The 25,646-nt window shown below is 48.0% G+C and overlaps 1 protein-coding gene across 3 annotated transcripts in view; it reads left to right on the forward strand.

The window, feature by feature from the left end:
- The first annotated feature begins 16,463 nt into the window (after positions 1–16,463).
- The window catches only part of PEBP4 (phosphatidylethanolamine binding protein 4), a 221,142-nt gene continuing 211,959 nt past the window's right edge, over positions 16,464–25,646 (forward strand). Inside the window, exons 1-3 of one of the 3 annotated variants that reach the window (XM_043927400.1) lie at positions 16,464–16,596; positions 17,083–17,219; positions 23,671–23,797. In XM_043927400.1, coding sequence (XP_043783335.1) covers positions 17,089–17,219; positions 23,671–23,797 — 258 coding nt within the window. In that variant the 5' untranslated portion in view covers positions 16,464–16,596; positions 17,083–17,088. Of the gene's footprint in view, positions 16,597–16,697; positions 16,719–16,763; positions 16,997–17,082; positions 17,220–23,670; positions 23,798–25,646 lie in introns of those variants that run through there. The other 2 variants (XM_043927401.1, XM_043927398.1) reach the window with 2 other exon arrangements.

Genomic DNA, 25,646 nt, shown 5'->3' on the forward strand with positions numbered 1-25,646 from the left:
GCAAAATGGAACCTCTGTTCCCCGTTCTCCCCTCCCCTCAGCCCCCAGCAATCACTTTTCTACTTTCTGTCTAAATGAATTTGACTATTTTATGTGCCTCATATGAGTGGATTCATACAGTGTTTATCCTTTCATGATTGGTTTATTTCACTTAGCATAATTTCTTCAACATTCATTCATGCTGTAGCATGTGTCAGAGTTCCCTTGTTTTTTAAGGCTGAATGAAATTCTATCATATGATAGAATATATATCAGTGTAGTATGTTGTCTATCCATTTATCTGTTGACATCCATTCATTTACTCTGGGTTGCTTCCACCTTTTGCCTATTGTGAATAATGAGTATACAAACATCTCTTCAAGGTTTTGCTTTCAATTCTTTGGGGGCATATACCCAGAAGTGGAGTTGTGGGACCAAATGTTAATTCTATTTTTAATTTTTTGAGGCACTCTGTACTATTTTCTATAAAAGGCTGCACCATTTTATGTCCCCACCAGCAGTACCCTAGGATTCCAGCTTCTCCACATCTTCACCAACACTTACTTTTGGATTGTTTGATAGTAGCCATCCTAAATGGTGTGAGTTGGTATCTCATTCTAGTTTTGACGTGCAATTCTCTGATGCACTAATGATGTTAACTATCTTTTCATGTGCTTAGTGGCCACTGATTTATCTCCTATGGAGAAGTGTCTGCTTAAGTCATTTACTCATTTTTGAATCAGGTTTGTTGTTGAGGAACAGGAGTTCTTTATATTTTCTGGATGTGAATCCTTTATTAGATTTGTGATTTGAAAATGTTTTATCCCATTCTGTGAGTTGTCTTTTTATTGTTTATAGTGTCCTTTGATGTACAAATTTTTTTTTTTAATTTCCAGGGAGTTCGCTTTGTCTATTTTTTCTTTATTTTTCTGTGTCTTTGGTGTCATTTCTAAGAAATCATTGCCAAATCCGATGTCATGAAGAATTGCCCCTATATTTTCTCTGAAGAGTTTTACAGCTTTTGAGCTTACATTTAAATCTTTGATCCCCTTTTAGTTAATTTTTCTATATGGTGTTAAGTAAGAGCCCAACTTCAATTCTTTTGCACATGGATATCCAGTTCTCCCAGGACCATTTGTTGAGAAGACTGTCCTTTCCCCCATTCAGTTGTCTTAGCACTCTTATCGAAAGTCATTTGACCATATGAGATCATAAACTTTGTGTCCTCCATGGTTTCATCTATGCTCATTGATTCATAAAGTTTTCTTGAATACAAAGCAAAATGAAGGTAACTTCCTTCTCAAAAATCTGACTCTTGAAAATCGTGCATTCAGACTCTGTCTTTCCAGTAAGGTAAAACCTGTCCTGAAACTCAAAGCTGAGCAACTCTACTTTCTTCTTCTACCCTCCTTGTTCTACCCATAAAGTGGTGAAGGATGGATGTTACATTTTTGGGCCAGTAGGAGAAATCAGGTGCTACTTTTAATGAAAAAATACATCACTTAATGTTAAATAAAATATCCTGCAATTTTAGAAACCATTTTCTCATAAAATCACCTGGATCTAGTACACGTCCAAAAGGTAATTCCTAGATCACATTTTCAGTTTTTCCATTGTTATTTGTCTCTTTATTTTTTGTGAATTTGGACGCCTTACATATTCTGAAAAGCTATAAGTTTTATCAATGTTTTCACATTGATTAACATAGTTTGTATGTGTTACTCATTTCAAGAATATCTTTTTGTATAATTAGATCCCTTTCCTTAACTTACTGGTCATTTCTCTCTTTGACCTGCATCTGTCAGGGCTCAGTTGCAGAAAATAAAGTCCTTCTAACTGGGGTAAACAGAAAGGAAATGATGTCAGTATGATAAATAGCATACAGAATGGTTGGGAAGACAGAAGAAATAGACTTAAGGTTGAACTCTCAAAGATGACTTCTAAAGACACATATAGAACTTAGTGAGTCCCTAGTATGTATCCCCTCTCCCTCCACCCCACTTTTTAAGCACTTTGTAAGAATCATCTCAATGATGTCTACCCCACAAGGTAGAACAAAAACAGACCATTGAGTTCATGGTTTCCATGGTCAGCAACAGTCCTAAAGGCCGGGGACCAGGACCCAACAGAACTACAGAGATCAGAGCAGAACTGAGATGTGCCGCTAGCTCTTGGTGGTCCTTGCAAGCTGTTACCTAAAAGTTCAGGATCAGTCAGAAGCTAATAACAAGAACCAGAATTCAGGACTGAGTATCGTCCTGGAACTGAATTATTTTCTTGCTAGGAGAAACCTTAATTTAATTCTGCTCTATGAAAATTAAAAATGGCCCTAAGGTGTGGGCCATGTGACAGAGACTCATGGGTAGAGGGAGAATATATTATGGCTGGACAAACAGGGTGGAGACCCAGGAAGCATGTGTCGGTGGCCTGGATATCTCCCCTACAGGGCTCAAGAAGGATGAAAGGTGGATTCCCAAATCTGGAAGGCTGACAGGGTCTCAATTTTCTTCATATGGAAAACTGAGCACTGCTGGTCTGGCTTGGACCCTGAGGCCATCCAAGACACACATATGTGTACCATGCCCCACTAGCTGCTGGACAGTGTGGTTACCAGGACTGTGGGATTTTTAGCCTTCCCAACCAACTGGGGCCCATCCAACCTAGAGAGGTGGGATGCAGAGGGAGGTGGGAGGGAGGTTTAAGAGGGAGGGGGCATATGTATACCGATGGCTGATTCATGTTGATGTATGGCAGAAACCAACACAATGCGTACATGCATGCTCAGTCACTTCTGTAGTGTTTGACTCTTTGTGACCCTATGGATTGTAGCCTGCTAGGCTCCTCTGTCTATGGGATTCTCCAGGCAAGGACAGTAGAATGGATGGCCATGCCCTTCTCCAGGGAATCTTCCCCACCCTGGGATCAAACCCTGGGCCTCCTGCATCTTCTGCATCGCAGGTGGATTCTTTACTGCTGAGCCACCGGGGAAGCTCAACCACAATATTGTAAAGTAATTATCCTTCAAAAAAAAAAAAAAAATGTAAACGTAGCCTCCAAGCATGTATATTTCAAACCTATGGCCTCTTGAATGACAGATTTCAGGGTACAGAGTCCAGCTTCCTTACTTTGATTTTTCATATGAGCTCCTTCAAGTTGCAAGCTCTCCTTTCTCCACCCTATGCCTCAGTTTATCTACATTTTAAGGAAACAAAAAAGCTCACATGTACCCTAGTATACATCCTCTCCTCCTCCCAGCTTTCACTTATCTAAGATACAGAAGACTAACTTCTTCAGGCCGTCTTTATATTTAAAGCTACTTCCAGGTCCTGATCATATTTTATATATTCTGTTTCCAGCTGCCTGTCTTTCTAGAGCTTTGGTGTATCCTCAGTGATACTCCAACCTTTGGTGAGGGGCAGACACCCACGCAGCACCAGGTGAGGACAGCTTGGCTTCTTTGTGCTTGTGGGCAGTGGACAAAAGGAAAGAACACATAGTGTACTTTCTCAGTTGAGTTGCCCTGCAGAGCTCATGCTTACCATCAGAAGTTATCAGTCTTATGAAGACAATGCAAGTGTGAGTTGAAAAAACAGCCCAAGTAAAACTTAATTAGAAACGGGATATTTGCATAATCTCTAAGTCAGTTCAGTTCAGTTGCTCAGTCATGTCCAACTCTTTGCAACCCCATAGACTGCAGCATGCCAGGTATCCCTGTCCATCACCAACTCCCGGAATTTACTTAAACTCATGTCCATTGAGTCAGTGATCCCTTCTTCTGCCTTTACTCTTTCCCAGCATCAGGGTCTTTTCAAATGAGTCAGTTCTTCAGATCAGGTAGCCAAAGTATTGAGTTTCAGCTTCAGCATCCGTCCTTCCAATGAATATTCAGGACTGATTTCCTTCAGAATGTACTGGTTGGAACTCCTTGCAGTCCAAGGGACTCTCAAGAGTCTTCTCCAGCACCACAGTTCAAAAGCACCAATTCTTTGACCCTTAGCTTTCTTTATAGTCCAACTCTTGCATCCATACATGGCTACTGGAAAAACCATAGCTTTGACTAGATGGAACTTTGAAGGCAAAGGTACTTTTTAATATGCTGTCTAGGTTGATCATAGTTTTTCTTCTAAGGAACAAGCATCTTTTAATTTCATGGCTGAAGTCACTCACTATCTGCAGTGATTTCGGAGCCCCCCAAAATAAAGTCTGTCACTGTTTCCATTGTTTCCCTATCTATTTGCCATGAAGTGATAGGACCAGATGCCACAATCTTCATTTTCTGAATGTTAAGTTTTAACCCAAAATGTGGTCCACTGGAGCTGACAAAACGTGGTCCACTGGACAAGGGAATGGTGAACCACTTCAGTATTCTTGCCTTGAGAACCCCATGAACAGTATGAAAAGGCAAAAAGATAGGACACTGAAAGATGAACTCCCCAGGTCAGAAGGTGCCCAATATGCTACCGGAGATCAGTGGAGAAATAACTCCAGAAAGAATGAAGAGACGGAGACAAAGCAAAATCCCTAAGTATTTCCTCATAAATATGTAATAATTACAAAGGGAAAAACAGTGAGTCTACAGTAGAGAATCCTGACAGAGACCACCTTAACCAAGTGATCAAGGTCAATATCAGCAGTTACAGATCGACATCTATCATGTGCCCCCTGATCTGATGCATTGAGAAGGGCGTGCTCTGCTGCAACCTTCTCAATAATGTGTGGCCTCAATCTAACCACGAGAAGACATTCTCCAAAATATCTGACCTGTAGGCTTCAAAAAATATCAAAATCATGAAAGACAAGGAAAGACCAAGTGTCTTAGTCCATTCCGGCTGGTGAATACCAGACCAGGTGACTTACAAATGACAGACATTTATTCCTCACAATTCTGGAATCTGGGAAGTCAAAGGTCAAGTTGCCAGCAAATTGGGTGTCTGGTGAGAATCACTTCCTGGTTCATAAGTGCCTTCTCATTGTGTCTTCACAGGACAGAAGGGGTGAGGGAGCTCTCTGGGGCCTCCTTTATAAGGGTACTAATTGCATTTATGAGGGCTTCACCCTCATGATCTAATCACCTTCCCAAAGGCTCCACCTGCAAATACTTCAGGGATTAATTTTAAATATATGAATTTTGGAGTGAGACAATTATTCAACTGTAACTTAGGTGCTAACTAAGGAGATGTGACAACAAAATACATCATGGGACCCTGGAACAGAAAAAGGGGGTCCATGTGAAAACTCATAAAATCCAGATACATTGTGTTGTCTAACAGTATAGTACTAAGGCTGATTCCTAGAGTTTTTTTAAAAAAATAATTAATTTCATTCTGGCTGCATTGCAGCGTGCGGGCTTTCTCTAGTTGCACTGAGCAGGGCGTAGTTGCACTACGCTCTAGCTTCAGTGCATGGGTTTCTCACTGCTGTGACTTCTCTGCTGCAGGCCACAGGCTCTAGGGAGCGCGGGCTTCAGTAGCTGTGACTCCCAGGCTCTTGAGCGAAAGCACAGTAGTTGTGACACACGGGCTTAATTGCTCCAAGGCATGTGGAATGTTCCCAGACCAGGGATTGAACCTCATCTCCCCTGCATTGGCAGGTAGATTATTCTTAACCACTGGACCACCAAGGAAGGCCTAATTCTTAGTTTTAATAAGTGTTGCATGGCCATGCAAGGTGAAGCTGGATGTGGGGTAGACAGTATATTCTCTGTATTACTTTTGTAACTTTTCTGTAAGTATAAATTCAACTTAGAAACAACCCGGAAAACCACAGGGTGGGTTGAGGGGCTGCTCAAAGGAGAGCACTGGGGGATCCCAGAGGCCTTCCTTGTGTTTGTCTCCGTCTGGCAGGGCACCTGCCTTGATGGTTGTTGTTCGACTCCTTCACCAGCCCTAGAGGAGGAAGCTCTGGAGGATGGTCTCTCTCCATATTCTCAGTACCTGGCACAGAAGGGCACGCAAAGATGTGTTGAATGAATGAGTTGAATGGGATCCTGGAATCTCAAATGGAAGCAGAACTGGCCTCCACTTCAGGGAAACTGACCAGGTGGGTCGGCCTGGTGTCCTGAGGAATCTGGGCATGGAGCCAGAGTGACATGCAATTGGTCCTGAGTGAATCTCCAGGTTGTGCTGTCCCTCTGGGCTCCTTTGGGTGGTTGGAGGAGCTAGTGCTCATCTGAAAGACCTTAGAGGGGCCACTGGAGCACAATCCCTAGAGGTCTGTGCTCCAAGTTTCTTCCTGTAGTTTCCCCCTCCTCTCTGCTAGCTTATTGTTTTTTTTCTGATTTGATTTGTGTGTGTGTGTGTGTGTGTGTGTGTGTATGTGTGTGTGTGTGTGTAGTCGCTCAGTCATGTCTGACCCTTTTTGACCATTTGGACTATAGACCAATAGGCTCCTCTGTCCATGGGGTTCTCCAGGCAAGAATACTGGAGTGTGTTGCCATTCCCTTCTCCAGAGGATCTTCCCGACCCAGGAATGGAACCGGCATCTCCTGTTTCCTGCACTGCAGGTGGATTATTTACCCATTGAACCACTGGGGAAACCTATTTGATTTGTAGAAGCTCTTTATGAATTCTGAATATGGAGCCTTTTTTGCCTTTATGCAATATTTTATATCAGGTTCTCTTGATGAAAAAAGATTTTTTTGTTTTAAATATAATCCAGTCTATCAATCTTTTTCATACAGTTTGTGTCTTTTCTGTACTATTTCCTTCCCCATCTTAAGTCATAAAGATGCTCTCCTGTATTTTCTTCTGAAGGTTTAAGACTTTTCCATTTTAAATTTCATTTTTAATCCACCTGAATTTTGTTCTGGGTAAAGTATAGTGTCATAATTTAATTTTATTTTTACATATGGAAATTCAGTTGTCCTGGAAGCATTTATTGGATAGTCTGTTCTTTCTCCATTGACTCCAAATGTCACTTCTGTCACGTAAGGATGTTTGAATAAGCAAATAAGATTACTGGGTGTCTGCCATGGAAGATTGCTTAAAGCACACTCTTGGTTTTCTGAGATTCTGCCCCTTTCATGACTTGGGCTATTTTTAGAACTCCATAAACTGTAGATGATGATGTAGATAACTAAAAACAATGCTAAATAATTCTCATCTATAAACATAAAAATAAATTCTGGATAGTGGAAGTTCATTTGATTTCCCTTGCTCATTGCACATTCATTTCAACATTCCTGACCTATGGATGTATCCATTCTTTGGCTTGCCTTTGAACTGTTTGGAAGGTCTTATCAATTTCTTTATTAATAATGAGTTAGAATAGAAATTTGAACATGTCTTTGTATCTGTGTGAGAGTGATGGTTTTCCTTTTATACAAAATTATTCTTTATATATCCAAGACATATAGCTTTAAGAAAGCCCAAAGATGGGAATTCCCTGGTGGTCCAGTGGTTAGGACTCCATGCTTTCACAGGCAATGGCTTGGGTTCAGTTCGTGGTTGGGGAAATAAGATCCCACAAGCCACTCAGAGACCAAAAGAAATAATAATAATAAAACCCAAAGAGGAACCATTGGTAGGTAGCAACTACTCACTTATGCAAGCTCTTCCCCTATGAGCAGTTACAATAGGACACAATAAGTGTTGAGACCCATTTCTTTAGGATTACAGCCCTAAGTACAGAGGCATGTTTTTTATTTATGACAGTGCTTTGGGTAGGGCTTCCCAGGTGGTGCTAGTGGTAAAGAATTCTCCTGCCAATGCAGGAGACAGAAGAGATGTGGGTTTGATCTCTGGGTCAGGAAGATCCCCTGGAGAAGGAAATGATAACACACTCCAGTATACTTGCCTGGGAAATCCCATGGACAGAGGAGCCCAGACTGGGCTACAGTCCATGGGGTTGCAAAGAATCAGATAGAACTGAAGCAACTTAGCACACACACAGTGCCCCGTGTGACTGGGGGAAAAAACAAACAGAACACATATTCGGACATGTCTCATAAGCATTACAAGGAAACTTCCCAACACTGAAATAATGGTAGGATCAACACCGAACATCTGGAATGAAGGTGCATGATTCAACAAGGCAGAAGATAATGAAGTTTCCAGAAGCTTCCATCACCCATGCATTCCTCAATAAATATTTACTGAGCACCTGCAAGTGAAACTGTGGGGTGGCATTTTGGGGGCACTCCGAGGAGCTCCAATCCTTTATGGCTCAGCACAAAGAATTCAGTAAGAGAAAAAGTGATAACTAAGAAATGATTTATTAGACTAGGACATTTGTGAGGCTTATAGGTGGTTGGGCTAGAGGATGCCATCCCCTGAGAAGTTACTGGGCTAAAGTTTTATAATCAAAGGAAAAGTGGGGCAGGGGGAAAGACCACTTTCTCTATCATTTTTGAGTAGACATTATGCTTCCGTCATTGGCTCCTCCTTCATTGGGCAGAAGAGTTTTCTTGTCCCTATGTGGTCAAGACAAGACTGTCACGGCACTCTGGAAATATTATTTCAGGCCTCAGTACAATGAGGGCCTTTGAAATTCACCTTTGCATAAATGATTTCTTTTTATGTGTGCAGAGAGCACGTCCTAGGGATCATTAACTTACTGAGCTAACTGGGCAGGATGTGATCTCAGGCCACCATTGTTTTATTGTTTGGGGGCACGCCTCTTGCTTCTGTTGGATGGTTTTGTTGCTAAGCGGGCCTGCTTGGTTTTGTGGTTAAGCCAACTTGCTTTCTTAAATGATCATTAACTTACAAGGGTCTCCCATATTTTTTCTATTTACAATCCCCCAGCGGGATTATTTAGTCACCTACTTTGTTCCTTTACTCTGTTCCTATCACAAGTGCTATGCTCAATCTTAATGCAATAAATCAAGAAAAGTCTCTTCAGTGGGTTGAAACTAATTTCCTAATCCAAAGTGGAACTTACCCCCTCTGCTGCCCACCCATGAGCTCTACAAAGAGAAATATGACATGAGAGGTGTGACTTGGATCTGAGCGGGTCAAAGAGCAAGTCATGCTGCCTCCTGTCCCGGCCGCAGGGACAGTGAGGGCTTGTATCTCTCCCGCTGTGGGCAAGGACATGTGGTCCCTGCTGGCAGAGCAGAGTTGGTGTCCTTTCTGCCCCCCGCCCCCACCCCGTGCAACCGTCATCTGTGAGGGCTCCCAGGGATGTGACCGACTGACTGTGCTACCAAGAACTTCCTTCCTTGGCCCTTGGGGAAAGCCTGGTGTCATTTGTTTGCAGTCTAGCATCTGCTTATTGTTGTTCAGTCACTCAGTCGTGTCCAGCTCTTTGCGACCCCATGGACTGCAGCAGGTCAGTCTCCTCCGTCCTCCACCATCTCCTGGAGTTTGCTCGGATTCATGTCCATTGAGTCAGTGATGCCATCCAACCATCTTATCCTCTGTCACCCCCTTCTCCTCCTGCCCTCAATTTTTCCTAGCATCATGGTCTTTTCCAATGAGTCAGCTCTTTGCAGATGGCCAGAGGATTGAAGCTTCAGCATCAGTCCTTCCAATGAATATTCAGGGTTGAGTTCCTTTAAGATTGACTGGTTTGAGCTCCTTGAAGTCCCAGGGACTCTCAAGAGTCTTCTCCAACATCACAATTTAAAAGCATCAATTCTTTGGCACCTCTGCTTAGGAGATAATTTGGTGACCAAAGACACTGTCATCACCAAGTGCTATTTCCCCAGGGAGACCAAGCCCCTCAAAATGTAGTTTTCCCAGGCTTCCTTGTGGTCCAGAAGTTAAGAATCCACCTTGCAATGCAGGAGACATGGGTTCAATCCATGTTCTGGAAAGATCCACATGCCATGGAGCAGCTAAGCCTGTGTGCTGTAACTATCGAACCGGAGTTCTAGAGCCCACAAGCCGCAACTACTGGGACCTGCACAACTGAGATCGTGTGCTCTGCAGTGAGAGAAGCCAGTGCAATGAGAAACCTGCACACGCAGCTAGGGAGTGCCCCCTACACCCCCACCCCGCTCTGCAGCTAGGGAGTGTCCCCTACACACACCCCACCCCGGCCCCGCTCTGCAGCTAGAGAAACGAAGGTTTCTCCCCATGCAACAACGAAGGTCCTTGAAGCTCTTGACTGTTTGTTTCTTCCTGGTCTTGCGTCCCCTCTCTTCCCTAATTAGCAACTGCTTGAATCTGCCCTTTGGGACTCAGGGAAGGTCACGGAGGCTAAAGGAAGTCTATTTCCTATAATCAAAGAAATGGGGGTGGTGCGGCACAGAAAGGCTTTGTGCCTAAGAGCCCCCAGGGCTCTGCTCAGCATAATTCGCCAGCCCAGTTGAGTTTATGATTAACATCTTTATTCAAAACAGTTGTTTCCTTTTCTCATCCAACATCTGTTCTTCTCAAGCTTGGGGAGTACCAAAGAAAACTGGGGGCAAGCAGTTGCTAATTCGGGAAGGGAGGGGATGCGAGACCAGGGAGAAACAGTCAAGAGCAGCCTTGGGGCAAGGTCCTTGGGGCAATTTCCATCAACAGATACACACAACAGTATCTTCGAGCTGTTTTGCAGATACTGAGGGGCTTCCCAGGTGGCGCTAGTGGTAAAGAACCCACCTGCCAATTCAGGAGACACAAGAGACGTGGGTTTGATTACTGGGTTGAGGAGATCTTCTGGAGTAGGAAATGGTAACCCATTCCAGTCTTTTTGCCTGGAAAATCCCCTGAACAGGTTGGTTACAGCATCATACCAAGGAACATCGTTAAAAAAAATCATTGGCATCATACCAATGAAAATCAAACAAATATGTCAGCTTGAGTGTTGTAGGTCTGCAAGAGTACTTGAGAAAAGCATAAAGAGGAAAAGGGCCAATGGGCATCGAAGGGAGGTCAGATCTGAGAGTAGGGTGAGGGGAAGACGTTCCCAGAGAAGAGGAGAGTGGAGTCCCTGGAGGGGACTTTGAAAGTGGGACACAGAGCTTGGCCAAGGGAGGTGAAGCAATGAACTTCAGCACAGTTGTCCTCACATGCTGTCTAGGAGAACCTGACAAACAGAAACACCAAATCCCAGGCCCTAGGTTTGGAAAGAATGGGTTAGGAGCATGTGAAGGGAAAGAACAGAGGCCTAGAGTCAGTAAGGCTGACTTCAAATCCATCTCTCCTCATCCAGCAAGACCCCTAAGATGTCAAACCATCTGCAAATGCCTAAAACAAAATACATAATTAATACCTGCCTCTTTACCCTAGCGATGCTTCTATGGCTGAATTCATCACACTGTTGACAATTTTGTGATTGTTGTTTGTTTGGATGTTTATTGTCCTTGTTCAACTGTGAGTTTATCAAGTTCAGGCTCTGCATCTCATGCATCTTTGTACCTTTGGCGTCTGTAGGGCACCTGCCCCCAGTCAGGTACCTGACTGCTCTTTAAAATCCCATAAGAAGCACTTAAAAATGTACCCTCTAAGATTCTGACTTAATTCATCTGGAGTGTTTAAATGTCTACTGACATTTAATTTCCTGGAAGAAATTTTCCAGAAGGAAACCGAGGCTGTCCACCCAGATGTGGTCATTTAAAGCACAGAGAGAAATCCAGGTCCTGCAAGTCAGGGACTTGCCTGTTACAGGAGCATCCACTGCCCATTTTGGTAGAATGCTGGACACTGACTTGGCAGGCCTGGCAGAACTTGGCCTTGAACCAGTGCGGTTCTTCTGTGGCCCCAGGCCATGCTTGCTGGGGAAGGGGGCACTTACTCCACCCCAAACAAGGGTCCCAACCCCACCTGTCTCCTATCTATGTCTATGAGCCTTTTGCTCTAAAGCAGTCAGGTGCTGTTTGTCTCTCTCAGGAACTCTGGTCTCTATGGTTTCCCTCCATCCGCCTGCAGCTCTCTTGTACATCCACAGTGGGTCTTCTGCCGGCTTTACAGAATAAAGCTTGAAAGGTAAGAGAATCGTTCATGTGATTCCTGCAGCTTTCTGTAGCGTCCTTGGAAGGAGGAATGCCAGAAAACCCACCCAGTCTTCTTTCCTATTCTCACCCACTCCACATATTAGCTCCTCCCTGGAACTCCCTAGAACTTTCTCCAACTGCCTCCCCAACGACCAACCGTTGCCTCCTCTGCTGGCGACTCCAGGAGCCTTCCCTACACTCTCCGTCGCTCAACACTGCCAGACTCTGATTGGGCCTTAAGGGCCCAGACTCTGGGGCATCCTGGAGGGAACTTTCTCCCCACCTCCTCCAGCCCTGAAACCTGCCAAGATTTCTCATCTCCCCGCAGCCTCCTCCCCACAGCTCCCACACTGCTCTGGGTAAGTGGCTGGACTCTTCTCCTTGGCATGGAGTATGAGATGTGAGGCCAGGACTTTCCATAAGGACCAGCCAAAGAGACAGAGAAACCTCAGGAATGAGAACTGTGGCCTGGAGGCCTTAAGGAAATTCGTGTTTAGGGTGGTATCATCAATTTCTTCACTCTAGTATGATTTGAGGCTTGTTATTCGTGGCTTTTCTATGCTTGTTTCTGAGCATCAAACATTTCTTTAACTTTCCCAGAAATGGCTCTTGGGTACATAAATCACTCCTGGAGTTCTGTGCTGGGAATTGGCAATACTAATGGGATTAGCATTACTGATTTAGTTCAGACAGGCCTTACCGAGGAAGGAAATAACAAGACTTGGGAAGTTACCTTTCTATGTGGGGTCCTGATTTCCCCATCCAGAGAAAGAAGGACCTCAGGCTGATCCTGAGAACTAAAACCCAAGGTGAAAGGTTGTAGTCTTCTTGGGTTTTTTCTGAGCATGTGTCTTGTCTGGACCTGCATATGGCTTTTTCAGTTCTTCCACTTATACAGCTACTTTTGAATGTCTTAATTTCCCCAAAAGTCTCACCCTAGTTTCTGCTTAGGACTTTAGATTGTCTTTTATGGGTGAGAAGTGAAGTGAAAGTTGCTCATTCTTGTCCAACTCTTTGCGACCCCATGGACTATACAGTCCATGGAATTCTCCAGGCCAGAATACTGCAGTGGGTGGCCGTTCCCTTCTCCAGGGGATCTTCCCAACCCAGGGATTGAACCCAGGTTGCAGGTGGATTCTTTACCAGCTGAGCCACCTGGGAAGCCCTTTATGGGTATTTACTCATAATTTAATTTGGCCCGCCAGGCTCATCTGTCCTTGGAATTCTCCAGGCAAGAATACTGGAGTGGGTTGCCATTTCCTCCTCCAGGGGATCTTCCTGACCCAGGGATCGAACATATCTCCTATGTCTCCTTCATTGGCTGGAGGATTCTTTACCACTGATGCACCTGGGAAGTCCCACAAAAGAACACATACAGTGTAATTCCACCTATATGAAATGTCCAGAATAAGCACATCTATGAAGAGAGAAAGATTAACAGTTCCCAGGCTCTGAGAGAGGAAGGAATAAGGAGTCACTGCTAATGGATTCTCTATGCTTCTTTGGGGGTGATGAACATATTCTGGAATTATATAATGAGGATAGCTGCACATCCTTTAGTGATTTTTATACTAAAATCCCCACTGAACTGCACATGTTAAAAAAGTGAATTTTATGGTATGTGAACATATTTCAATGTTTTTAAAAAGGAGGAAGGAAAGAAATGACTGAGGGGGAATTTGGTCACTGCAGTAGAGAAACTCCAGAAGGCAGAGAGGGAAAAGTTGAGGAGGGAGGGGAAACAAGAGAGTCTGTGTCTGGGTGGAGAAAAAGCAGGGGATACTTGGGCAGTGATGGGGTGTCAGGCACAGAGGCCTGGGGGAGGTGAGGAGGGTAAAGCATTCTGGGAGCACTGGTTCAATAGATCTGGGTACCTAGAGAAACCGGGATACCTCAGGAAGCCAACGGTGTGGCCTGGTTGATGGTGCTGGGAGGTGGTCGTCAGCCCAGGTGCCTGAAGGAAGAGAAGGCAGCTTCAGGGGTGGGCACTGAGGGGGCTGGAGTTCAAAAAGACAAGTCTTGTGAATTCCCCAAGGAAAGGATCAGATTCAAAAACACCAGGAACCTCTGCATTCTGTCAGATCTCTCTGTACAAAAACAAGCCAGAGAAAGTTAGATAAATAAGCAATGGGGATCCAGGGCCTAAGGCCAGCCGGAGAGGTTACTTTCCCACTGGTATTTATAGGGAGTTAAGAGCTATTGAGTAAACATGAGGACCATCAGAAACAGAAGTGGCAAGTTTGTCAGGCATTCAAACAAGCATCTAGACCCACCAAGGGCTGCCTTGGAAAACTAGACACAGACTAGGCATTGCCTCTGAGACACTGGTAGGCTGGGGGGTGGGCAGACTATAAGCAAATTACTAAGTATAAATAGCTACAAAATAATTTTACTAACATAGGAGAACAGTAAGGAAAGGAGTAAAATGCTCTGATTCTGTATAACAGCAATCTAATGGAGTCTGGGAATCAGAGGAAGTTTCTTTGAGGAAATGACACTTCCGGATCCCCCAAGGGGGAACGGGAAGGGGCAGCGTAATACTGGAAGGCCCTGGGGCGGGAAGGAGTTTGAAGGACAGGCAGAGAGTAGAAAGAGGTGGCTAGAGAGGCAGAAAGATCCAGATTTTCAGGGCATTGTGGGATACCTGGAAGATTCCAGGCTTTATTCTAAGAACAAAGGGGCTAGAGAGGAACAGGTCAGGGCACAGCAGAGCAGAAAGAGGTGTCAGGAGAGGGAATGGTTAAGGAGCATGGAGTCTAGAATCAGAAAGTGAGGATTCAAATCTCAGGTTGGCCACCTACTACCCATGTAACCCGGGTGCAAGTTCTCTAGCTAAATCTCTCTGTGCCTCACTCTCCCCCTCTGTACAATGGGATCATAATAGTACCTACCTCATGAGGATTATGGGGCTTCCCAGATGGTGCTAGTGGTAAAGAACCCCCCTGCCAACAAAGGAGATAAAAGAGATCTGGGTTTGATCCTTGGGTCCAGAAGATTCTCTGAAGGAGAGCATGGCAACCCACCCCAGTATTTCTTGCCTGGAGAATCCCATGGACAGAGGAGCCTGGTGGGCTACAGTCTGCAGGGTCTCAAAGAGTCAGACATGACTGAAGCGACTTAGCCAGCACACATGAGGATCACAGTATGGAATAAAACACACATCATCATGAGAACTCAGTGCTAACAGCCTGGTGCTCACTGAATAAGGAGGAATCGCTGACTCGAGTAGTATCCCCAGGAGCAATCCTGCCCCTTGGACTCACTCCCACCTCCAGACAGCCATTCATCCTTACTGGGGTTAAAGGCTGCTGACACCCAGGAGAGTTCTGGCTTCTCTCGTGACTGTCACTCTGAAGACTGGAGCCTCTCGATCTTGGGTGATCATTCTGGCACTACCATCCTCTGACCTGGGCTGTCCTGTGAGCTCCATGAGAGCAGGGACCTTGCTCAGACTATGCCCCACAGCCTCAGGGCTTGGCACATAGGAGGTGCTCACACCTGCTGGTGAGACAGACTGGGAATGAATGGATAAAGAGATGGATGGGTCTATGGAAGAATATTTACACTATCCGTTAATTACTGAGCATTCCCTATGCGCCAGACTCCTTACTGAGTGCCTTATATAATTCATTTCATTCTCACAACCATCTTATGGGGAAGCTACTCAGAGACACTCTCCAGTACGGGAGGCCTTGGGAAGGATCTGTGGGGGAGCCCGAGTCATGCTTCAGAGAGCCTGATCACTGAGAAATGTGTTTAGTTTATAGCCCCAAAGAAGGGCTTTTTGCTGGAAGTTGGATCCTGGAAGTAGGAGTTCAACCAGAAAGCAAGCTCAGCTAAAAATGATTTCTTCAACGATCGAGCTGTGTAGACTGCAGAGCCGCGGTCTCACCTTCCTTAGGCAGGCACAGGGAATAGATCATACTTGTTTTTGAAGAGGTGCTGCATCCTAGGTGGCGCTAGTGGTAAAGAATCTGCCTCAAATGTAGGAGACATAAGAGGCACAGGTTCGATCCCTAGGTTGGGAGGATCCTCGGAAGGAGGGCATGGCAACCCACACCAGTGTTCTTGCCAGGAGAATCCCATAGACAGAGGAGCCTGGTGGGCTACAGTCCCTGGGGTCACAAAGAGTCAGACCCGACTGAAGCGCAGCACACAGACACACACATCTAGAGAGGCATGGGCCTCCCCAGCCACGTGGTTTAGCTCAGAGCGGAGCCCAGGAGTCCCTGGTCCCCACGCCCCTCCCAAGGTGTGAGAACTGCCTTGGATCTTTCCCCGGCCCCGCTCTGGTTCCAATCAGAGCCCCGCACACTCCAGCCTGCCAGCCTGTTCCCCAAGGGAATGCAGACTGCCCTGGGGTCCCCGCTGAGCTGTTCGGTGCAGCTCAACCCCAAGGCCCCCCCCTCCCAGGACAGCGCTGTGCATGCATCCCCATCCTGGGCAGCTCTGCAGGCCGTCTCCTCCAGGGACTATTATTTTGGGAGAGTGCTGAGTTCAGCACCACCACAAGGTATAACTGGACGCGCCCTGGTGTCCTCAGCTGGCCCTTCAGAGCTGTCCTGCGGGCCAGGCAGCCCCACCCACTGGAGCAGCAGCCCTTCCTACACAAGGTCACTGCGTTCAACCATGACCCCCACCCCACAGCCCTGAGGCCATCTAGACAGGCGGCAGAGGAGCTGTGAGCAGGAGTGAGGCTGGGCGGTGCCCCTGGCACAGCTCTGCTTCTCCTGCCCCCAGAAAACCCAGCAAAGGCAGGCTCTCAGGAGCACCCCCAGGACCCAAACCCTGGGGCCACCAGCCTCCCAGGGGTTTGCCTTAAAGCCAGAGGGCAGGCTGGCCCTCAGCCAGCTGACTGCACGCGGGGAAACTCAGGGTAGGAGGTGTGCCCAGGACGAGGTGGGCCGTGCGAGAGGCTTAGATGAGCCCTCCTGCTCTGCCGTCTGCTCCCTGCCCTGGGCAGCAGCGGGAACGAGCCACAGCACAGCCCTGCATAGACGGAGGAGGGGCCTAGGCCACGACTGTAAACTGAATCCAGCTGGGAGGAGGCCCAGGGCTGCCCTAGGGACTTGTGTCCGGGTGGCGGATTAGCTGCTGGAGCCCAGGCTGTGCCCGCCCTTCTCCCTGCCGAGCAGAGGGCTCTCTCCCCACCAGGTGGGCCCCCTGGGGCAGGGGCTGGGGGTGGGAAGGGCACCCCCCTGCAGAGGGCCCGGCAGCTCTGAAGATTCCTTCCTTTCCAGGTGCCCATGGGCTGGACCATGAGGCTGGCCACAGCAGCCCTGCTCCTGGGCCTCGCGGCGGTAGTCACTGGAGAGGAGGAGGACAATGACTTGTGCGTGTACGAGGCCCTGCCTGACAACGACGCTGTCCTTTGCAAGTAAGGCTGGGTGCAAAGGGAGGGGGGTCTCCGGGAGTCAGGGACCACTGGCTCCCACGACAGAGTCTGTGGACAGGAGACTCGGACTGAGATCGAGGAGAGGACTGTGAGATAGGCCTCTGCCATCAGTCAGAGGGTGGTCCTCTCAACACCAGGGGGGTACCCAGATCTGGCCGCCTCCCCTGGGGCCTCCAAACCTGAAGGGCTGGCCTCACCCTCCCTGCTGGGACCCCAAGAGAGACCATCCCTCCCCTACAGCCTGGAACGCTCCCTTCCCCCCAACAAAGTGGCACTTTCAAGAAAAGTGGTATTTGACAGAGGCTGTGTAACCAGACTCTCCCTGTGTGAGAGGTGGTTGGTTGTTTTTCTCAAACAAAGCCCCAGAAGTGTCAGGACAGGCTGGAGTGGGGCCACTGGACATTGTTCAGAGAAAAGGCTGGGCGTCAGAGGCTGGCTCTGTCCCTTCCAAGGGCACAAGCTTCTCCCCCTCTGTGTCGGAGTCCAGCTCGCTCCTCACCCACTGTGGGTCAGAACTGGTCTTCATCACCCTGGACTCATGGGCCATCCCAGGGGCTGCCCAGGCCACATTGCCCCCAACACCCTCTGCCAACCTGGTGGCCGAGGACGCTGGCGTCACACTGAGGCCGTCGGAAGTAAGAGCGGGAGCTCTCCATCTCCTTGAGTACATTCGAATTCTTACAAACATTAACGTTACTTTTAGAGAGATAAATATGTTTTTCCCTTAAAATGTTAGGCAGCTGAATTCCGCCACCTCCCCCTCCCCGAAAATGGCGCAGATTTTGTTCCTATCAGTACAGTTGTAACTCTGGTGGAACAGTGCGGGTGAAATTTTGTGTGATGGAGGGCAGGCAAGGCTGCTGCTGCTATGTGCGCAAGGTGCCCTGTGGAGCAGGACCTTCCCGGGGGCAGGCAGGCCTTTCCCTTTGGTGGACCGGTCAAGCCCCCCCAAGCTGGGGAGGACAGCGGGGCCAAGGCCATGATCACAGCCCCGTGCAGAGAACCTCTGTGCTTCCCGTGTTCACTGTGGGACATGTGGATGCCACGTGTACGGTCACCATGTGTGAGGGGAACCCACCGGCACCCCGGCTGCCCTGGGCTCGGTCCTGCAGACACCCACAGGCTGGTCTCCTGGTGGCCTGGGGACCATAGCACATGCAGGAGCTCCCGTCACCCGGTACGTGCCGGGAGTTCTGCCAGTGATTTAGAATCCTTGACCTACTTCATTGTTACCATGAACCCACCAAGTATGTGTTATCATCCCATTTTGCAGATAGGAATCCCCAGAGATTAAATAACCTGCCCACGGTGCTGATACACCTGACCAGTGGCAGAGCTATGATGCAAACCCCTCCCCCACAGCCCCATGTCTGACTACACTCCTACCCTTTCCCCACTCACCTTCAACTGCTGACCCTCGTCCAGGGCCCAGAGCATCTCAAGTGAAGGGGATCTGTCTTACAGCAGTCCAAGGGGCTGCTATGACACAGGGCCACAGACTGGGTGGCTTATGAAAAACAAAAAATTATTTCTTACCATCCTAGAGGTGCTTCCCTGGTAGCTCAGATGGTAAAGAATCTGCCTGCAAAGCAGAAGACCCAGGTTTGATCCCTTGGTCGGAAAGATCCCCTGGAGAAGGGAGTGGCAACCCACTCCAGTATTCTTGCCTGGGAAATCCCATGGACAGAGGAGCCTGGCAGGCTACAGTCCATGGCGTCTCAAAGAGTCAAACACAACTGAGGGGCTAACACACAGATTCTGGAGGTTGAGAAGTCCAAGGTCAATGTGCCAGCAGATTGTTTGTCTGATGAGATCCCACTTCCTGACTCATAGATGGCTGGATTCTTGATGGGTCCTTGCAGATTGGAAGGGGTGAGAAGGCTCTCTGGTAAGCCTTTTCTGTCCTATTCATGAGAACCTCACCCCCATGACCTAAGCACCTCCCAGTGGCCCCACTTCCAAGTTTCGTTACCTTCAGGGCTAGGATTTCAACATATCAATTTTCAGTTCATTGCAAGTAGTCATTCTCAGGACTTCTTAGAAGACACTAGCAGATCCCCAGTTTGAGAACTTAATCGACTTCCAGCATTAAGCTTGCATGCTAGGACACGAGTTTTTGACTGCAGATCATCATTGCAAGAGGGAAGCTTTGACTTTATGACTGTTGAAGATTCTTTTTTTGTAAAAGATCCAGGGGATCTTCCTGATCCAGGGATTGAACCTCAGTCTCCAGCATTGCAAGCAGATTCCTTACCATCTGAGCCACCAGGGAAGTTCATTAAAAGATCATCACAGAATGAGAACATGAAAGAACGTATCAGACTCCGAAGTTGAGATCACGACCTCCTGTTCTGTGCCCCCATCCCCAAGGATTCTGCTCAGTTCAGGCTCCTGACCTTGCTGAGAGACTCCCCTAGAGAAACGCCTCCTCTCCCAGGTATTGTTAGAATCTAACAGGGAATTCTTGAAGTTAGCACTCAGTACCTTAAAGTATTAATCTATAAGGGAGGAATTTCTTGTACTGTGACAAGCAATGGAGAAATATTGTTAAGAGAAAAGTTCTAGAATAATACCTTACCTATGCTTGAGGGGCTTCCCTGGTGGCTCAGATGGTAAAGAATCGGCCTTCAAGGTGGGAGACCCAGGTTGAGAAGATCCCCTAGAGAAGGGAATGGCAACCCACTCCAGTATTCTTGCCTGGAGAATCCCATGGACAGAGGAGCCTGGCGGGCTACAGTCCATGGGGTCACAAAGAGTCGGACACGACTGAGCGACTTTCACTTCACTCTTGAGGAAGACAGACTAGGCCAATAAAAGCACTGAGAGTCAGAACTCTAGGTTCAGTCACAGACATGAAAGAACCAAAGTCATCCAACCCCCACCCAGTGGGTGAGTCCACTCAGGCCATCTCTCCTTGCTGCCTTGGCCCCAGTGATCCCAGCAGACTCTCAGGGACACGACCTGCTTCCCAAAGCCCTCTCTTCTGTACTAAAAACCTCCCACATCATGGAGGGCAACCTTGTGTCAAGGCTTGTGACTGGTCACAGTCACCCTTGTGACTGCCCTTCCTCAACTTCACCCCCATTCTTCCCGGTTTTGCCCCAGGCGCTGCATCGAACAAGCCTAGTCTCTGTGTCCCTGGAGGGTCCTTCCGATGTTTGGAGACAGACGTCATGGCCATCCCCCAGACCCCCACCTTCACCTGCAGTTTTTTCCTCTGAGCCTCCACCTCTCATCCTTCAATTCTTCCTTGGGTGTCTTGTTCTGGGCCCTTGCTTTAAGGGAGACTTGGTGGGAGATAGACCCACCTGTCCACACTGAGAACCACACAGCAGGGAGTGGGGTGTCCCCCGAGTCCCCAAGCGCCTCTATGAATGCAGCCTTTCCTCCATGGACCTTTTTGTCTCCCTTGCTTTTGGGGCAGCTGGGATTCTGAGCCTTTTTCATCCCCAGAGAGCTGTTTTTCTCTGATCTGATTCTTACGATGCTAAGTGACTTCCGTGAACGTTCAGTCAAGGAAGTGCAGACAAGCCTATGCACTCCTTCTCTGTTGCTTACAGCCGAGTTCCCCAAACCTCACAGTGGCACACATTTATCACCGCGGTTTCTCTGGGCATGGCCCAGCTGGGCACCTCTGCCCAGGTTCTCAGGAGGCTGTGGTCCAGCTCTCGGCCCATGGTGATAGCCTCATCTGAAGAATGAGACTTGGAGGCAACATGCGGGCGTCAGACCCTGGGCTGACAGTGCCCTGTGCATATGATGGGGACCTGGCTGGATGGACCTAAGTCCTGGTCCCCTGGCATTCTCTGGGGCTTTGCTTGCATGCTCAGTCGTGTCTGACTCTTTGTGATCCCATGGACTGCAGCACGCCAGCCAACCCTGTCCATGGGATTTTCCAGGCATGAATACTAAAGTGGATGCTGTTTACTGCTCCTGGGGATTGTCCTGACCCAAGGATGGAACCTCTGTCTCCTGTGTCTCATGCATGCAGGCATATTCTTTATTGCTTGAGTCATCTGGGAAGCCCCCTCAGGGGCTTTAGGCCTGATCTCAGAGAGGCAGCAGAGAGCAGTGGCTAGAAGCGAGATCTTAGTTCCCTGCCCAGGAATTGAACCTGGGTAGCCTGGATAAAAACCAGGAATCCTAGCTGCTAGTCCACCAGTGGCTAAAAGCGGAAGCAAAATTCCCCTGGCCCTTGCCCCCCTCCACTGAAAAATGCATTTCTCAAGGAGGCAAAAACTGTAAAACCGAGTATGAAGTTTATTATTAGAGACACAGCACAACAACTGGGAGAGAGCACAGATAAACAGCGTGTTTAGTTAAGACAGAAGCAAGGCAGAAACGCACCCGGAGAGAAAGGGTGTGGGCGTCTCCCCTAGTGAGGAATGCAGTAAAGAGGCGGTTAAGTCATTTATATAGGGCAGTTCTTCTGGGTCTTTGTTTATCTTTGGCCAATTACCTGATTTCTTTTTCTACAATTGACCTGCCCTAGGACCCTCCCCAGTATCCATGCACAACTGTTCTCCGAGATGGATTCCAGCCCAGAGGCCTATGGGGGAGCCTCAGCATCACCTGCTATGGGGTGTTTCCGCCTTCTTTTTGACCCTCAGGGAGGCTTCCTGTCCATGTGCAGCATCTCGCTTGTCCCATGGAGGGTACATCTGTGACCTCTTGATCTTTCACTCAAACAGGGTTTAACCCTTCTCTGTCCTGCCGTAGCTGTCATCTTAAAGTATCCACAAGAGACAAAGCCTGGCTATTTGCCCTGTTTCTGTTATTATTTCTGTTTCAAAGTACAAACAGGAGGTTGATTGTAAATACCTAACCTGGAGCCTCCTTACGTCCTGTCTCAGGAAATGCAAACAAGAGGCTAGTTGTTAAGTGTCCCACCTGAAGCCCATCAATCTCCTACCTCAGGCCCACTCACAAACATCAGTTTGATGATTTTGCTTAACTATAAGATCAAACCAATCAATCCTAAAGAGAATCAACCCTGAATATTCATTGGAAGGACTGATCCTGAAGCTGAAGCTCCAATACTTTGGCCACCTGATGGGAAGAGCTGACTCACTGGAAAAGACCCTGATGCTTGGAAAGACTGAAGGCAAAAGGAGAAGTGGGCGGCAGAGGATGAGATGGTTAGATAGCATCACTGACTCAATGGATATGAAATTGAGCAAATTCCAGGAGATAGTGAAGAACTGGGAAGCCTGGCGCACTGCAGTCCATGGAGTCACAAGGAGTTGGACACAACTTAGCAACCGGACAACAAGAACACTTAAACATTTGCAGCAATTCTACTGGGACAGAAAAAGGAGACACTTTTGTTCCCTCTGGTCCTGAGTTTCCTTCCTCCCCACCTTTGCCCCCCACCCCCGCCCAGTTCTGGGCTGTGGGCTGAATCTCCATCTTTCTGCCAGAAGAGGGTCCCCTCTCTCAGCCTTAGATCTTGATAGCTGCTGTGGCAGGGGGTCATGGCAGAAACAAACCAAAAAGTCCTTAAAATGCTGCCGTGAGGAGAGATGAAAACCCATACTCTAAAACTTCTTCAAAAGTTATTAAAACTATACCACCTGAGGGCTTCCCAGATGGTCCAGTGGTTAAGAATCCACTTGCCAATGCAGGCGACACGGGTTCTATCCTTGGGAACATCCCACGTACTGCGGAGCAACTAAGCCCATGAGCTGCAACTACTGAGCCTGTGCTCAAGAGCCCAGGAGCTGCAACCACTGAAGCGCACGCGCCTTAGAGCCCATGCTCCACGGCAAGAGCAGTCGCTGCAATAAGAACCAGGAGGAGCCCCTGTCACTGCAGCTAGAGAAAACCCACACGAAGCAACGGAAGACAGAGCCCAGCCAAAAATAAAGTGAATAAATAATAACACTGATAAAGAAAGCGCAAGGAATGGCATATCGAGAGCCTAGGGTAGGGACAAATGGTCACCCAAAGAAGTGAGTTATCCAACTACTTCTGGGATTTGCAGGCATGGACAGGGTCTTGATTGTTTAAAGGACAGAGAAGTTTGTCCCCATGAAGAAACCTGCGATAACTTGCTAAACCTTTCTTTGTGTAATAAGAACATTCCCGAAAAGCAACATAAAAATATCTTTCTTATATACCCAGCCCTACTTTAAAGACACTGACTAGGTTTGCCTACAGATTTTTTTTTTTTTTTTTGAAAAGTAAACACTGACAGTAATGAATACTTTCCGACCACAGATAACCTGCCAGGCCCTGTTGTAAAAATCGATCACTACTTTACCCCTCTCACCAACCTGACAAATAGGTATTATTAGTATTCCCATTGTACAGGTGGAGAAACTGAGTCACAAGAAGTCAAGTAAGTCAAGCTCCACAGGTCAGACTGAAGCCTTATGCACCCCCAGCTCCCTGAAAACCCCAACACAAGACAACCACCTCCCTCTCTCCACAGGGGCCTTAAGGTTTTCTACCCAGAGTTGGGTAACATCGGCTGCATGATCGTTCCTGAATGCAACAGTTACAGACAGAAGATCACTACCTGGCCCGAACCAATCGTGAAGTTCCCTCAGGCCCTGGAGGTGAGTGAGCTGGCCTGGCTGGAGTGGGAGGGTCCCTCTGAGATCCGGGTGCCCTGAGTCTGCTTCTCTGAGTGACAGGAAACCGCGTGCAGAGCCAGCTGAGTCGGGTTTGGCGGTACCAGATGGCTTGTTGCCATGAGCGTGTGCCTCCTTTAGAGTAGCCCACCGCCTTGGAGGAGGTTGGGGTGGGTAGCAGGGGCTGCCCGCTGTGAGCTTTGGCGTGGTTCAGGGGGTGCTCCACCCGGGGACTGGCCAGGGGATGCAGAGTGTGGCTTAGGAATCATCGGCAGGGACAATGAGAAGGGAGGGATCTATGGGGAGCTCTTTCTCAAGGTACAGAGTGGCAGGGTTTTCGGAGTAATCTAGATGATTTATAAGGAGCAGTGCTTCTCACGTGGGCTGAACAAGTGGAGGTCAGTGCCCTTGACTCTTGGGCATCACAGTATGAGACCCATTCAGAAGCTGGCCCCGACTTGCCCAAAATAAAAAAGAGAAACATTCTAGGAACTGGATAGAGCTATTCCTTTTTCTGGAAAATGATCGGTACCATCTTGTTCTGGAAGCTTCTCTTGGTCTGGGGATATGGTGAGCCCGGGGAAGGGCGATGGGAGGGGAAACAGACCTGCAGTTGTCAGGGAAGCTGCTCCAGGGCCTTTGTTGCCGTTTCTTTCTTCTTTGACTCCAGGCTGAGCTCCCAGGGTGTCAGGAGGCGGAGGGTAATCCTTGCTTTGTCTGCGGGTTGTAGTAGAAGGTGCCAATGTCAACCTAGGCACGAGGACTGTGATGTGTTCAGGACTCGAATGGGTGGAGACAGAAGGGTCACGGTCAGGATGTGACCACGGGCCAGCCTTCTGACCCCCCTGAGCATCGTGGCCGGGAGGGAGCACAGAGGGCTCCCTGCCTCCCACGGCCCCGCCTGGGGGCTGCCAGCACAGAGCTAACAAGAAGACAGGTTCTCGAGCGGGGGCTGCGAAAACTACTTGGAGACAGAGAGGGAGATTTTTCTTTTCTTTCTTTAGCCATGGCTTGTGGCTTGCGGGATCTTAGTTCTCCGATTTGGGGATGGAGCCCAGGGCCCTGGCAGTGAGACCGCAGAGTCCTGACCGCGGGACCGCCAGAGAATTCCTGAGAGTTTTTTCTTTCTTTAACTGACTTTCAGGGAACAGACACATGGTGATCTGCCTCATAATTTATGAGGCTGAGAACATGAAGCTTTGACAGGCTGTTGTGTCTGCAGTGTTGACAAACATCCTTTCCTCTGGGAAGCTAAGGAAGCTAGTCATGAGAGACTTCCTGGGTGTCCCCTTCCTCAGCCCTCCCAAGCCTGCCACACAGACACACGCGTATGCATGTACACACACACATGCTCACGTCAGCCCTCCCCGCCAGAAACCCTCCGCCTGGGTCATAAAACATAGATCGGTTGTGGGAGAAGGGGAGGAAACATAAGCCTCTGTGACTGTAACTCAGGGCGGGAGCCGGTTCCTCCAAGGAAAGGTACAATGCCTCCTCCATGAGACAGGACTCTCGGCTTCACCCTTAATTCACTTGTCCTTAAGAAGTGAAGAGTCTGGACCAAATGCTTTCAGAGCCCAGTGACTGTCCCAAGAGGCGGTCTAAGCCAAGAGCGCCAATCCCAGTGATACTGCTCCATTCCATGTGATGTTGCCGTATATGTCCACTAGATGGCAGTGTAGACTTTCCTGAGTCCCTGGTGCCCTTGGCAGCAGGAAGTTTGAAACCAGTTTGGGAAGCCTTTGCTTCCAGCTAGACCCGATTTGGTCTAGTTGGTACTGATGGTCCTTGGTCATGAACACAAAATGCAAAGAAAATATCACCCCCTCCAGAT

The sequence above is a fragment of the Cervus elaphus genome, chromosome 16 (assembly GCF_910594005.1).
Source record: "Cervus elaphus chromosome 16, mCerEla1.1, whole genome shotgun sequence".
NCBI lineage: Eukaryota > Metazoa > Chordata > Mammalia > Artiodactyla > Cervidae > Cervus > Cervus elaphus.